The 16,179-nt window shown below is 37.7% G+C and overlaps 2 protein-coding genes across 32 annotated transcripts in view; one reads left to right on the forward strand and one right to left on the reverse strand.

The window, feature by feature from the left end:
- ABI2 (abl interactor 2) overlaps positions 1–16,179 on the forward strand; it is a 92,362-nt gene that overhangs the window by 26,778 nt on the left and 49,405 nt on the right. For all 31 annotated transcript variants that reach the window (XM_082467144.1, XM_082467127.1, XM_082467116.1 and 28 more), the window contains exon 2: positions 4,053–4,220. In XM_082467144.1, coding sequence (XP_082323270.1) covers positions 4,053–4,220 — 168 coding nt within the window. The remainder of the gene's footprint in view (positions 1–4,052; positions 4,221–16,179) is intronic.
- LOC309663372 (N-lysine methyltransferase SETD6-like) overlaps positions 1–16,179 on the reverse strand; it is a 36,739-nt gene that overhangs the window by 19,451 nt on the left and 1,109 nt on the right. The window lies entirely within an intron of this gene.

A 16,179-nucleotide genomic window follows, 5' to 3' on the forward strand; every position in this document is an offset into this window, starting at 1 on the left:
ATCTATATACTTAAATCTCTACCAAATCTGTCATCCTATTAGTAGAAGTGAAAAGGAAAAATAAATAATGGTAGTAACCTAGTGGTAATAATACTACAGTCTTGAGCTGCTCTAGAGGGTGTAAGGTTCTTATTCTTCATATTTCTCAGCACCCATCCTAGAACATCAAATTGAAAAACAAGTTTAACTTTCTTTTTAGGGGTACACAGTAAGGCATGAATACCATGGATGGTGCCAAAGCTTCTGGAGGTCAAAGAAATCTTTCTTATATCACTTCTTCCTCCCCACCCTCACTGCCTATTGGGTGATAGAAGTAACTTTGATTCTCTGGAACATTTTGGTAGATACACTTCAACAGATAATATGTAATGCCTGTGTGTAATGTGATGTGAAGGCATAATACTTACCCTCAAGGTCTTCCCACTAGGGGGCGTGGGAGTTTGGGTCAATGAAACATGCACATATTGGGTTGGCCCAAAAGTTCATTTGGGTTTTTCCATAACATCTTGTGAAAATCCCAAACGAACTTTTTGGCCAGCACGATATTATAAAGTATGTGCTGTAAATCTGAAAACAAAATGCTGTGGGAATTCTCAGTAAGAAATGATCAGTATCACAATCAGGGATGATAAGGTAGGGGATGGGTTGTTGGTGAAGTTGATGGGTTCAGGTGAAGAAAATAGGCAAAGGCACAAAGGTAAGAAACCAAGGTCTGTCTTGTGAACCGTTAAGTCTAATTAAACTGTAATCTAAGGTTCAAGTAGGGTTGAATGGAAGATAAGTTCTAGGCCATATTAAGGAAGACTGTAAATGATAAGTAAAGGAGTTTTTATTTAAGTAGGTAAGATGAAGCTCTGGGGGCTTCAGAACTGATTTAGAAAGATGAATCTGCAAGACCATGTGTAAGATACTACAATCTGACCTAGAAACTGGTATGGTAGTCCTGGCAAGAGATAACGAGGGCCTGAAGTAGAATGTAGGCAGTAGCAGTTGAAAGCAAGGAAATGATGTGTTGGCACAAAGAGAATATAAGGATCATGGCAACAGATTGGGTATAGGATACAGAGACTTGGAAAATATCTGAGGTGATGGAGTAATAATGTTATTAACAAAAGTAGGAGGAAGTAGTTTTGGGGAAGGTGGTGAGTTATAGATATACTGATACGGCACATTATACAAGGTGCGGTGCCATGTAAACAGAAATATGGGTTTGGGAGAGATGGAGGTTAAGATGTAAATAGACTTAAAAATTCTGTGCTTGGAAGTGATAGCTAAGGAAGGAATGAAATTTCTTTCTAAGGGTTGCAAGTACAGCAAGAAGAGTAGTCTGAAGACAGAGTCTTTGGGAACATCTCCGTGTAGAGATAAGAAGTCAGTATCATGAGGGAAAGTGAAGAAATAACAAAGTAGGAAGGATTAATCATTGCCTAGGATGGATCTTGGCAATAGGTCACTTTATTCTATGTAAGAATCTTTTCTCATAGGACTATTTGTACTTACCATAGCATACATTATAATATTCCTCTATAAGCCTATGATAATTTTTTCCTTTATCTAAATTTCTTCTTTTTTTCAGGAACTTAATCCCATTTAAGTAGGAATATTAGATAACTGGGTTGAGGTGTCATAGTGCCTTTAATGCATGAACTATAACTGTGATAATTAAACTTGGTTGTAGCAAAAGATAAGAATATAGTCACAGGTGTTTACTTATCAGACGTTGTTTAAGAATTACAAAATAACCTCTATTACAGTGCTGTTCTCTATTTCTTATGTGTAAAATAAGATATTGTAGCTTCTCTATTGTCATTTATAAGGCTTCTAGGTTAAAGTAGCAATTTTGGTATCAGTTTTATCGAAATAGTTTCTGTTTGCATTTATTCAGGTTTTTATTCAGCACTTAACTTTATAGGAAAACAATCTCAAACTTAGAATATGTGCTGCTGAAGCAAGCACAAAACTCTAAAACTTAGAATATCAGCTCTTGTAAAATTAGGTTCTTATAAAACCTTAGTGGAGGGGCTTCCCTGGTGGCGCAGTGGTTGAGAATCTGCTTGCCAATGCAGGGGACACGGGTTCGAGCCCTGGACCGGGAAGATCCCACATGCCGCGGAGCAATTAGGCCCGTGAGCCACAACTACTGAGCCTGCGCGTCTGGAGCCTGTGCTCCGCAACAAGAGAGACCGCGATAGTGAGAGGCCCGCGCACCGCGATGAAGAGTGGCCCCCACTTGCCGCAACTAGAGAAAGCCCTAGCACAGAAACGAAGACCCAACACGGCCAAAATAAATAAATAAATAAATAATATAATAAATAAAGAATTATAAAAAAAAAAAAACCTTAGTGAATGTACGAGGGTTGACTTATCCATACAGCAGATGTGCAGCAGCCTCAACACTTTAAAGCTTCATTTGGCACTTAGAAATAACAAGAAAAATCTCTTGAGCCCAAAATTATTGTTTAAATAAGTGTGCAAATGTAAAATACATTTTAGAAGGATTAAAAATTTGTTTTGGTGCTCTTATTCCTTACAAATATTCCTTGTGAGTACTTGACTAGGACAGAGCACTTAAAGTTTGTTCTTTTGTATTAATGCATGCGTTACGGTTTTAAAATAATGTAGCTTTACTCTTTCTGATAACGCAAGTATTTATGCCCAAGGTAAAAAAAAAATTAGACCATATTAAAAATCATTAAAAGACTCAAATTATATTCCTAACATTCAGAGAAAACTTATGTTAACATTTTGGGCCTTACTTTTTCTGCCTTTTTTCTTGTGCTTACATTTATACACAGGCACCTACAAAATTAGGATGATTTTGTTAAGGTACTTTGTAACCAGCTCTCTTTCAATTAGTTATTTCGTAGATATTTTTCCATATCAGTAATACGTAATAATACCATTTTCATTACTGCATAAAGGTAGTATATGAATGTATTGTTTAATCAGTCTCATGTTTTTTTCTTTTTCACCATTAGCTGTCAGTGAACATCCTTGTCTGTGTCTTTTTCTTATTTGACTATTTTTCTAAGGTAAGTTTAGAAGTTTAGAGTCCTAAAGAAGTTTAGAGTCCTAAACGGTGTGGGAGAGGGGAGAGTGGGACATAGTGGGCTTTGAACAGTTAATGACTACTCAAAGAGGTAATGACGTTGTTAGATATAATGATTTATAGTATTAGAAAGTGGTTTTACATTCATTATGTTACTTGATGTTCACAACTGCTTAAAATATGACATGCTGTAATAGTAGAACTGACATTAAGATAAAAGGTTTCTGATTCAGATGCTGTGTACATTCTACTGAACCATAGAGTCTTTCTGTAGAACTAGGGCAAGAAAATGGTGTTTGTCAGCAGTACAGAATATGTAACTTTACAATTGCTTTCCTTTGTGACCTTGGAAATAATCACTTAACCACTTTTTACTGTGTACTCTCCGTTTTTCAAGTAGGGTTTATGATACGTGGCAGTTTATGTTCCATAGGGTTATAATACTTAAGATGCTTGGGAAGGAAGTGTCCGTTTATTACTTTTATTTTAATTTATCATTATTTATCATGATTATTACCATTTTCTTTACTTCATCATTTTTATTTATCATTATTTTGTCATTATTACTTTAAACAGACATTTCTTTATAAATGCATTTTACATGTTAGAGTGAAAGGAAAAGAAGAATTCAGGAAAGTAGAAAAATGTATGCCAGAATGTACTCATTCAAATCAATGCTACCTTTCCAAGCAGTGACCTTGAGAAGCTATGTACTGTACTTGCTGTCATTGCTCAAAATATCCATCGGATCTCATTTTTTAAACAACAGCTTCGGGATTTTATTTGCATCTGTACAAAGGTGTATCTATTCAACGTGAAAATATTAGTGAAGTCAAGTCAATAATTTAGTTGGGTTTACATGAATACTGATAATTAGTTTTCAAAGCATTTTAAACTAGTGTGTGTAGATTCAGCAACATAATGGTTTTGATGAGTATTTTTGAAGATTAGATTGATAGAATGGGTTATCTTTGAAGTAATGATTGTTTGTTTGTTTTTCTAGTCAGCAGATAAGCAGCGAGCCCTGGAAGAAACCAAAGCCTACACCACCCAGTCCTTAGCAAGTGTTGCCTATCTGATAAATACCTTGGCCAACAATGTCCTGCAGATGCTGGATATCCAGGCGTCCCAACTTCGAAGGATGGAGTCTTCAATCAATCATATTTCACAAGTGAGACCACACTATTTTCCTATTTTGCCTATGGGGAACACGTAATAAACACAGGCAATCTGTAACGCTGGCAGCCTTTATTATGTGAGTTAACTCACATGTGTGATTTGGAAAATACAAACTCAGTAGTAGGTTGTTTTTTGTTTCTATCTTTTTGTGTAGTGATTATCTTCTCTGTGATTTTGATAGGGAAGTATACTTTATTTTAAACATCTTTTTTTTAAATTTATTTATTTTTGTCTGCGTTGGGTCTTTGTTGCTGTGCATGGGCTTTCTCTAGTTGTGGTGAACAGGGGCTACTCTTTGTTGCGGTGTGCGGGCTTCTCATTGCGGTGGCTTCTCTTGTTGCAGAGCACCGGCTCTAGACGCGCAGGCTTCAGTAGTTGTGGCATGCGGGCTCCAGTAGTAGCGGCACGCGGGCTCTACAGCACAGGCTCATTAGTTGTGGTGCACGGGCTTAGTTGCTCCGTGACATGTGGGATCGTCCCGGAACAGGGCTCGAACTCGTGTCCCCTGCATTGGCAGGCGGATTCTTAACCACTGCACCACGAGGGAAGTCCCTAAACATCTTTTTTAAAAAATATTTATTTATTTGGTTGCACCAGGTCTTAGTTGCAGCAGGTGGGCTCCTTAGTTGTGGCATGTGGGCTCCTTAGTTGCGGCTCCAGGGCTCCTTAGTTGCAGCAGCAGCCTCCCTAGTTGCGGCTTGCTGGCTCCTTAGTTGTGGCACAAGGGCTCCCCAGTTGTGGCATGCAATCTCTTAGTTGCAGCATGCATGTAGGATATAGTTCCCTGACTAGGGATTGAACCTGGGCCCCCTGCATTGGGAGCTTGGATTCCTATCCACTGCACCACCATGGAAGTCCTCGGAAGTCTACTTTAATGGCTTCATTAAAACTCAGTTGTCAAGTTAAAATAATCGGCCTTGAGGTGAAAATTTGCATGGTTTCTTCCAATTTTTACCAGATTTTACACTTAAAATGTGATAGCTTGATGACTTGTTTAAATTCTTTTTTCTGTTACCTCAGTAATGGAAAGATTAAGTGACCTTATAAAATTATCTTTGTATAGAACTTAAAAAAATTAATGTTATACTTTCTCCATTGTAAATGTCATAAAGAAAAGAGAAAAAAATAGGAAAAAAACCCTTTCTCCACTACTCAAACTTCTCCTGTTAATATTTTGGTATATTTCCTTTTAATATTTTTTTCTTCTAAATGAATTTTAAAATTTAGCTGGGATTATACTATATATGGAATTTTGAGTTCTGCTCTTTTAACTTACCGTTGCAACAAACATCTTCTCGTGATGTTATAAGATCTTCATAAACATTTTCAGTGGCTACATAATGTTGTATATATATATATCACAATTTTCATAACCATTCCTATATTTTGGGACCATTTAAAATATTACTACAGTAAAAACCAATTTATAATTGCAAAATACATTTTTTAAAACATTAAAACGAAAATATTTTGATCTGTCTGCTTCTCTTTGAAACCTTTGGAACTTTTCTATTTTAGCTCTCTTGCCATTTGAGTAACTTGGTGGTATTCAATACTATTCTTAGAACTAAATGATTAGAATGCTTCTGGAATAAAAAGAGTTTTAAAATGTGCAATATTACCTTTCTTCGTATATCTTAAAAGTTCAGGACTCCTCTAAAATTGACTAATCCATCAATTTTTCAAAGTCTTAGGTTTAATTTATATAATTAAATATAGTCCACATAACCAAATCAATTATGTAAGGTCTACCTTATATTTCTTCTTTTTTTTTTTTAACATCTTTGTTGGAGTATAATTGCTTTACAGTGGTGTGTTAGTTCCTGCTGTATAACAAAGTGAATCAGCTATACGTATACATATATCCCCATATCCCCTCCCTCTTGCCTCTCCCTCCCACCCTCCTTATCCCACCCCTCTAGTTGGACGCAGAGCACCGAGTTGATCTCCCTGTGCTATGCAGCTGCTTCCCACTAGCTATCTATTTTACATTTGGTAGTGTATATATGCCCGTGCCACTCTCTCACTTCATCCCAGCTTCCCCTTCCCCCTCCCCGTGTCCTCAAGTCCATTCTCTACATCTGCGTCTTTATTCCTGTCCTGCCCCTAGGTTCTTCAGAACCAATTTTTTTTTTTTAAGATTTCATATATATGTGTTGGCATACAGTATTTGTTTTTCTCTTTCTGACTTACTTCACTCTGTATGACAGACTCTAGGTCCATCCACCTCACTACAAATAACTCAGTTTCGTTTCTTTTTATGGCTGAGTAATATTCCATTGTATATATGTGCCACGTCTTCTTTATCCTTTCATCTGTTGATGCACACTTAGGTTGCTTCCTTGTCCTGGCTATTGTAAATAGAGCTGCAGTGAACATTGTGGTACATGCCTCTTTTTGAATTATGGTTTTCTCAGGGTATATGCCCAGTAGTAGGATTGCTGGGTCGTATGGTAGTTCCATTTTTAGTTTTTTAAGGAATTTCCATACTGTTCTCCATAGTGGCTGTATCAATTTACAGTCCCACCAACAGTGCAAGAGGGTTCCCTTTTTTCTACACCCTCTCCAACATTTATTATTTGTAGATTTTTTGATGATGGCCATTCTGACCGGTGTGAGGTGATACCTCATTGTAGTTTTGGTTTGCATTTCTCTAATGATTAGTGATGTTGAACATCCTTTCATGTGTTTCTTGGCAATCTGTATATCTTCTTTGGAGAAATGTCTGTTTAGGTCTGCCCATTTTTGGATTGAATTGTTTTGTTTTTCTGATATTGAGCTGCACAAGCTGCTTGTATATTTTGGAGATTAATCCTTTGTCAGTTGCTTTGTTTGCAAATATTTTCTCCCATTCTGAGGGTTATCCTTTCATCTTGTTTATGGTTACCTTTGCAGTGCAAAAGCTTTTAAGTTTCATTAGGTCTCATTTGTTTATTTTTGCTTTTATTTCCATTTCTCTAGGAGGTGGGTCAAAGAGGATCTTGCTATGATTTATGTCATAGAGTGTTTTGCCTATGTGTTCCTCTAAGAGTTTGATAGTGTCTGGCGTTACATTTAGGTCCTTAATCCATTTTGAGTTTATTTTTGTGTATGGTGTTAGGAAGTGTTTAATTTCATTCTTTTACATGTAGCTGTCTAGTTTTCACAGCACCACTTATTGAAGAGGCTGCCTTTTCTCCATTGTATATTCGTGCCTCCTTTATCAAAGATAAGGTGACCATATATGAGTGGTTTTATATCTGGGCTTTCTCTCCTGTTCCATTGATCTCTATTTCTGTTTTTTTGCCAGTACCATACTGTCTTGATTACTGTAGCTTTGTAGTATAGTCTAAAATCAGGGAACCTGATTCCTCCAGCTCCATTTTTCTTTCTCAAGATTGCTTTGGCTATTCAGAGTCTTTTATGTTTCCATACAAACTGTGAACTTTTTTGTTCTAATTCTGTGAAAAATGCCATTGGTAATTTGATAAGGATTGCATTGAATTTGTAGGTTACTTTGGGTAGTATAGTCATTTTCAAAATGTTGATTCTTCCAGTCCAAGAACATGGTATATCTCTCCATCTGTTGGTATCATCTTTAATTTCTTTCATCAGTGTCTTATAGTTTTCTTCATACAGGTCTTTTGTCTCCTTAGGTAGGTTTATTCCTAGGTATTTTATTCTTTTTGTTGCGATGGTAAATGGGAGTGTTTCCTTAATTTCTCTTTCAGATTTTTCATCATTAGTGTATAGGAATGCAAGAGATTTCTGTGCATTAATTTTGTATCCTGCAACTTTACCAAATTCATTGATTAGCTCTAGTAGTTTTCTTGTAGCATCTTTAGGATTCTCTATGTGTAGTGTCATGTCATCTGCAAAGAGTGACAGTTTTACTTCTTTCTTTCCGATTTGGATTCCTTTTATTTCTTTTTCTTCTGTGATTGCTGTGGCTAAAACTTCCAAACTATGTTGAATAATAGTGGTGAGAGTGGACATCCTTGTCTTGTTCCTGATCTTAGTGGAAATGGTTTCAGTTTTTCACCATTGAGAACAATGTTGGCTGTGAGTTTGTCATATATGGCCTTTATTATGTTGAGGTAAGTTCCCTCTGTGCCCACTTTCTGAAGTGTTTTTATCATAAATGGCTGTTGAATTTTGTCAAAAGCTTTTTCTGCATCTATTGAGATGATCATATGGTTTTTCTCCTTCAATTTGTTAATATGGTGTATCACATTGATTGATTTGCGTATATTGAAGAATCCTTGCATTCCAGGGATAAACCCCACTTGATCATGGTGTATGATCCTTTTAATGTGCTGTTGGATTCTGTTTGCTAGTATTTGGTTGAGGATTTTTACATCTGTGTTCATCAGTGATATTGGCCTGCAGCTTTCTCTTTTTGTGACATCTTTGTCTGGTTTTGGTGTCACGGTGATGGTGGCCTCATAGAATGAGTTTGGGAGTGTTCCTCCCTCTGCTATATTTTGGAAGAGTTTGAGAAGCATAAGTGTTAGCTCTTCTCTAAATGTTTGATAGAATTCTCCTGTGAAACCATCTGGTCCTGTACTTTTGTTTGTTGGAAGATTTTTAATCACAGTCTCAATTTCATTGCGTGTGATTGGTCTGTTTATATTTTCTATATTTTCCTGGTTCAGTCTGGGAAGGTTGTGCTTTTCTAAGAGTTTGTCCATTTTCTCCAGGTTGTCCATTTTATTGGCATATAGTTGCTTGTAGTAATCTCTCATGATCCTTTGTCTTTCTGCATTGTCAGTTGTTACTTCTTCTTTTTCATTTCTAATTCTGTTCGTTTGAGTCTTCTCCCTTTTTTTCTTGATGAGTCTGGGTAATGGTTTATCAATTTTGTTTATCTTCTCAAAGAACCAGTGTTTAGATTTATTGATCTTTGTTATTGTTTCTTTCATTTCTTTATCATTTATTTCTGATCTGATCTTTATGATTTCTTTCCTTTTGCTAACTTTGGGGTGTTTTTGTTCTTCTTTCTCTAATTGCATTAGGTGTAAGTTTAGGTTGTTTATTTGAGATGTTTCTTGTTTCTTGAGGTAGGACTGTATTGCTATAAACTTCCATTTTAGAACTGCTTTTGCTGCATTCCATAGGTTTTGGGTCATCGTGTTTTCATTGCCATTTGTTTCTAGGTATTTTTTGATTTCCTCTTTGATTTCTTCAGTGATCTCTTGGTTATTTAGTAACGTATTGTTTAGCCTCCATGTGTTTGTGTTATTTACGTTTTTTTCCCTGTAATTCATTTCTAATCTCATAGTGTTGTGGTCCAAAAAGATGCTTGATATGATTTTAATTTTCTTAAATTTACTGAGGCTTGATTTGTGACCCAAGATGTGATGTATCCTGGAGAATGTTCCGTGTGCACTTGAGAAGAAAGTGTAATCTGCTGTTTCTGGATGGAATGTCCTATAAATATCAATTCAATCTATCTGGTCTATTGTGTCATTTAAAGCTTGTGTTTCCTTATTTATTTTCATTTTGGATGATCTGTCCATTGGTGTAAGTGAGGTGTTAAAGTCCACCACTATTAATGTGTTACTGTCGATTTCCTGTTTTATAGCTGTTAGCAGTTGCCTTATGTATTGAGGTGCTCCTATGTTGGGTGCATATATATTTATAATTGTTATATCTTCTTCTTGGATTGATCCCTTGATCATTATGTAGTGTCCTTCCTTGTCTCTTGTAACATTCTTTATTTTACAGTCTATTTTATCTGATATGAGTATTGCTACTTCAGCTTTCTTTTGATTTCCATTTGCATGGAATATCTTTTTCCATCCCCTCACTTTCAGTCTGTATGTGTCCCTAAGTTTGAAGTGGGTTTCTTGTAGACAGCATATAGATGGGTCTTGTTTTTGAATCTGTTCAGCAAGCCTGTGTCTTTTGGTTGGAGCATTTAATCCATTCACGTTTAAGGTAATTATTGATATGTATGTTCCTATGACCATTTTCTTAATTGTTTTGGGTTTGTTTTTGTAGGTCCTTTTCTTCTCTTGTGTTTCCCACTTAGAGAAGTTCCTTTAGCATTTGTTGTAGAGCTGGTTTGGTGGTGCTGAATTCTCTTAGCTTTTGCTTGTCTGTAAAGGTTTTAATTTCTCTGTTGAATCTGAATGAGATCCGTGCTGGGTAGAGTAATCTTGGTTGTAGGTTTTTCCCTTTCATCACTTTAAATATGTCCTGCCACACCCTTCTGGCTTGCAGAGTTTCTGCTGAAAGATCAGCTGTTAACCTTATGGGGATTCCCTTGTATGTTATTTGTTGCTTTTCCCTTGCTGCTTTTAATATTTTTTCTTTGTATTTAATTTTTGATAGTTTGGTTAATATGTATCTTGGCGTGTTTCTTCTTGGATTTTTCCTGTATGGGACTCTCTGCACTTCCTAGACTTGTTTGACTATTTCCTTTCCCGCATTAGGGAAGTTTTCAACTATAATGTCTTCAAATATTTTCTTAGTCCCTTTCTTTCTCTCTTCATCTTCTGGGACCCCTATAATTCGAATGTTGGTGCATTTAATGTTGTCCCAGAAATCTCTGAGACTGTCCTCAATTCTTTTCATTCTTTTTTCTTTATTTTGTTCTGCGGTAGTTATTTCCACTATTTTATCTTCCAGGTCACTTATCCATTCTTCTGCCTCAGTTATTCTGCTATTGATTCCTTCTAGAGAATTTTTAATTTCACTTACTGTGTTGTTCATCAGTGTTTGTTTGCTCTTTAGTTCTTCTAGTTTCTTGTGTTTTCTCCATTCTATTTACAAGATTTTGGATCATCTTTACTGTCATTACTCTGAATTCTTTTTTAGGTAGGCTGCCTATTTCCTCTTCATTTGTTTGGTCTGGTGGGTTTTTACCTTGCTTCTTCATCTATTGTGTATTTCTGTCTTCTCATTTTGCTTCACTTAACTGCGTTTGGGGTCTCCTTTTCACAGGCTGAAGGTTCGTAGTTCCCATTGTTTTTGATGTCTGCCCCCAGTGGTTAAGGTTGGTTCAGTGGTTTGTGTAGGCTTCCTGGTGGATGGGACTGGTGCCTGTTTTCTGGTGGATGAAGCTGGATCTTGCCTTTCTGGTGGGCAGGACCACATCTGGTGGTGTGTTTTGGGGTGTCTGTGAACTTATTATGGTTTTAGGCAGCCTCTTGCTAATGGATGGGGTTGTGTTCCTGTCTTGCTAGTTGTTTGGCATGAGGTGTCCAGCACTGTAGCTTACAGGTCGTTGAGTAGAGCTGCGTTTTAGCATTGAGATGGAGATCTCTGGGAGAGCTTTCGCCCTTTGATATTATGTGGTGCTGGGAGGTCTCTGGTGGACCAATGTCCTGAACTCGGCTCTCCCACCTTAGAGGCTCAGGCCTGACACCTGGCTGGAGCACCAAGACCGTGTCAGCCACACGCCTCAGAAGAAAAGGGAGAAGAGAAAGGAAAGAAGGAAACATAAAGTAAAATAAAGTTATTAAAATAAAAAAATTATTAAAAATAAAAAAGTAATTAAAAAGAAAGAAGAGGGCAACCAAACCAATAAACAAATCCACGAAAGATAACAAGCACTAAAAACTATACTAAAAAAACAAAACAAAAACAAAAACCAAAAATGGACCGAACTTTAGGACAAATGGTAAAAGCTAAGCTATTCAGACAAAATCACACAAAGAAGCATACACATACACGCAAAAAAAGACAAAGGAAAAAAAATATATATATTTAAAAGAAAGAGAGCAACCAAATCAATAAACAAATCTACCAATGATAATAAGGTCTAAATACTAAACTAAGATAATCATAAAACCAGAATCAAATTAGATGCAAAAAGCAAACCTCTAGTCTACGGTTGCGCCCAAAGTCCACCGCCTCAATTTTGGGATGATTTGTTGTCTATTCAGGTATTCCACTGATGCAGGGTACGTCAAGTTGATTGTGGAGGTTTAATCTGCTGCTCTTGAGGTTGCTGGGAGAAATGTCCCTTTCTCTTCTTTGTTCACACAGCTCCTGGTGTTCAGCTTTGGATTTGGCCCTGCCTCTGTGTGTAGGTCGCCTGTGGGGGCTCTGGCTCACTCTGGCTGCGGGGAGGGAGGGGTACGGAATGTGGGGCGAACCTCTGGTGGCAGAGGCCAGCGTGACATTACAACAGCTGAGGCACACCTTGGTTTCTCCCAGGGAAATTGTTCCTGGATCCCGGGACCCTGACAGTGGCAGGCTGCACAGGCTCTCGGGAGGGGAGGTGTGGGTAGTGACCTATGCTTGCACACAGGCTTCTTGGTGACTGCAGCAGCAGCCTTAGCGTTTCATGCCCGTCTCTGGTGTCTGAGCTGATAGCCGTGGCTCGCACCCATATCTGTAGCTTGTTTAGGTGGTGCTCTGAATCCCCTCTCCCCATGCACCCTGAAACAGTGGTCTCTTGCCTCTCAGGCAGGTCCATACTTTTTCCCGGACTCCCTCCCTGCTAGCTGTGGTGCACTAGCCCCCTTCAGGCTGTGTTCACACAGCCAATCCCAGTCCTCTCCCTGGGATCTGACCTCTGAAGTCTGAGCCTCATCTCCCAGACCCCACCCGCCCCGGTGGGTGAGCAGAGAAGCTTCTCCGGCTGGTGAGTGCTGGTCGGCACCAGTCCTCTCTGCGGGAATCTCTCCACTTTGCCCTCTGCACCCCTGTTGCTGCACTCTCCTCTGTGGCTCCGAAGCTTCCCCCCCCCACCACCCCCTGTCTCCGCCAGTGAAGGGGCTTCCTAGTGTGTGGAAACTTTTCCTCCTTTACAGCTCCCTCCCAGAGGTGCAGGTCCCATCTCTATTCTTTTGTTTCTGTTTTTTCTTTTTTCTTTTGCCTTACCCAGGTACGTGGGGGAGTTTCTTGCCTTTTGGGAAGTCTGAGGTCTTCTGCCAGCATTCAGTAGGTGTTCTGTAGTTGTTGTTTCACATGTAGATTTTTTTTTTTTTTTTTTTTTAAATTTATGGCTGTGTTGGGTCTTCGTTTCTGTGCGAGGGCTTTCTCTAGTTGTGGCAAGCGGGGGCCACTCTTCATCGCAGTGCGCAGGCCTCTCACTAGCACGGCCTCTCTTGTTGCGGAGCACAGGCTCCAGACGCGCAGGCTCAGTAATTGTGGCTCACGGGCCCAGTTGCTCCACGGCATATGGGATCTTCCCAGACCAGGGCTCGAACCCGTGTCCCCTGCATTGGCAGGCAGATTCTCAACCACTGCGCCACCAGGGAAGCCCTGTAGATGTATTTTTGATGTATTTGTGGGGAGGAAGGTGATCTCCACGTCTTACTCCTGTGCCATCTTGAAGGTCCCCCCTACCTTATATTTCTGTTAAATCCATCAGACCATTCAGAGGGATTTCTTGTTATTTAATATTATTTAATCTTAAATCTGAATTTGCCCCTATAACGGTTTCTTCACATCCCATATAAACTTTTGTAGACATCATATAATTTATTGCTTGTTGTATTGCTGTGTCTTAAACTAAAAAAAAAAAGTATTGGTGAGTTTTAATGAGCAAGAGGTAGATTTTTATTCTGAAAGGACCTCCTAGAGGAAATAGTCAGTGGCATTTTAAATGATGGAATAGATGAACTTGGTTTTCTATAGGAAAAGGGATGTTGACATATTGCTAATCTTATATAGAATTTTGAGGTTTATACTTCAGAGTCTTAAAATTTCCACATGTTTGAAATCTTGGCAAAGAACTCAAAGAAGAAATTAAGAAGAAAAGTGCAAATGCAGAAGAGAAATTAATATATTAGAGTTCCTAAAAAGGAGGGACAACTTTTTATTAGTTTGTGAGATAAAGTAGGAGAGATTGTGTGGGTAGATAATGGCAGTAGGAAAATGACAGTGAAAGTAATCATCTGTATTCTGATTAGAATTCTGTAGTTCTTTGGTAGAAAAGTGTAGCAACCTTAAGGAAGAAGGCGATTAAGTTTACTCTAAGTTGTAAGTATATGTATTCAGTTAATGAGAACATTTGCTTTTTGAGTATCACATAAATCTATTATATATTTAATTAATATGGTTTAATACTATCTTTTAAAGCTGTTCTAATGGAATAAGTAAAAAATGGGAGAGATGAATGGATAGAGATTGGTAGGTCAGAAATAACAGGGGCCTAAGTCAGAGCTGTCAAGTATATGTTGAGCCTCCTTCCTTTGGAGTTGAGTGTCTAGAGGGCAATACTTGGAAAAGCAAGGGATCTGCAACCTACAACAGCTGTTAAGTTTATATGAAATATATTGAAGTATGTTGGATGAGGAGTTGAGTAGGAGAAATGGGCTGATAGAGGCTATAGCTAAGAAATGAGTAAATTTTTTAAAATTTATGTACTTTTAGCATTTACCTTAAGGATTGAAATTTTTTTCAGTTACATTTAATGTACGTAGAGTCCTTTGTTTTAAAAGTCAATTGAATATCAAAGCTCTTTGATGCTCTTTAGAATGAAATATGATTCCATAGTATAAGAGAATGTTTTCTGTTTATAAAGCAAATGCTTAGTAAATACTCTGAAGCAAGAATTGGCAAACTTTTTTGTAAAGGGCTAGATAGTCAATATTTTAGGCTTTGTGGGCCACATAGGGTTTCAGTCTCATATGATTCTTTGTGCTGTATTTTTTTTTTTTTTTTTTGGCCACACTGCATGGCATCTGGGATCTTAGTTCCCAGGGATCAAACCCGTGCCTCCTGCAGTGGAAGTGTGGAGCCCTAACCACTGGACTGACAGGGAATTTCTGTGCTGTATGTTTTTAAGCAACTGTTTAAATATGTAAAAAGCATTCTTAGCTTGTGGACCATATAAAAGCAGGCTGCAGGCCAGTTTTGGCATGTGGGCTATAGTTTGTAGGCTCTTGCTCTAAAATAACTGGTTTTCAAATGTTTGGTACTTAAATTTTATTATTATTATGCTTTATTAAAGACATTATTATGTTTTTAGAGGGAGTTACAATGTTCTCAAGATATCTTGAGGTCATATTTATTTTTGCATTTGGAGCAAAAATACTAGGTTGGGAGAATTTGGAGAGAACGTGGGGTTGAAGAAGCAAAGAAATGGAGATTCAGTCAGGTCAAAGATGAGATCACATGTGTATTGGAATGGTAGGTGTCAAGAGTTGTTGTTAAGGGTTGTCTGTTAGAGTGGTTAAGGACCAGTAGATATTAGATATCTGAGGTATTCAATTTCTTTCCTCATCAGTATCTTTTTCCTATCTCCTAGGTAGGAACCTTACCACTTTTCAGCCTCCTAGTGCTCTAGCTCTTTTCTCCATTTTAATAGAGATGAACACTGAGGACTGGGAGGGAGAGGATGGGGGATCTAGATTTTACTCTCGTCCTTCTGCTGACTTGTGTGATATTTGACTTATTTGAACTTCAGTTTTCTCACCTGTAAAATGATAGGACTGATTAGATGATTTATGAGCTGTCTTCCATTTTGAATTTTTATTCTCACAATTGTGAGATTCTCACAAATGAACTTGATTTATATTTGCTTTTTTCTTCTTTCTATTCTGCTGGCTCTGCTGTTTACCTCAGTCTGTGCCCTACTCACCTCAACCCTCTATCACTCTGATGTAACTGAACTATTTCCAGTTTACTTTCATTTTGAATCCGAGGATGGAAATTCCACTGACTCTACCAACTATGTATCAGGAAGAAATAATTCAACAAAACAAAGTAATAACCCATTCTCCCAATGGCAAATGTTTTGAAAAACAAGATAGAGTTGATTATGAATATTTAGTATCAGAAACTTTGTACTAAAAAGACCATATAGTATTAGGTAGTGTACTAATCTATACCACACTCACTGTATCTGTAAGACAGTGTTAGGATAGGTTGATGTGGATTACCTTAGGTATTTTAAGGGTGTTAAATTTTAAAGAAATTCCACCTCTAGCTTTGTTGTTGTTATCCTATCAATTCTTTGGAAGCATATTATTTAAAAGATAAATGAAATTTTTAACCTCCAAGCCGAGAGT

Source organism: Balaenoptera physalus (assembly GCF_965194825.1).
Source record: "Balaenoptera physalus genome assembly, chromosome: 6".
NCBI lineage: Eukaryota > Metazoa > Chordata > Mammalia > Artiodactyla > Balaenopteridae > Balaenoptera > Balaenoptera physalus.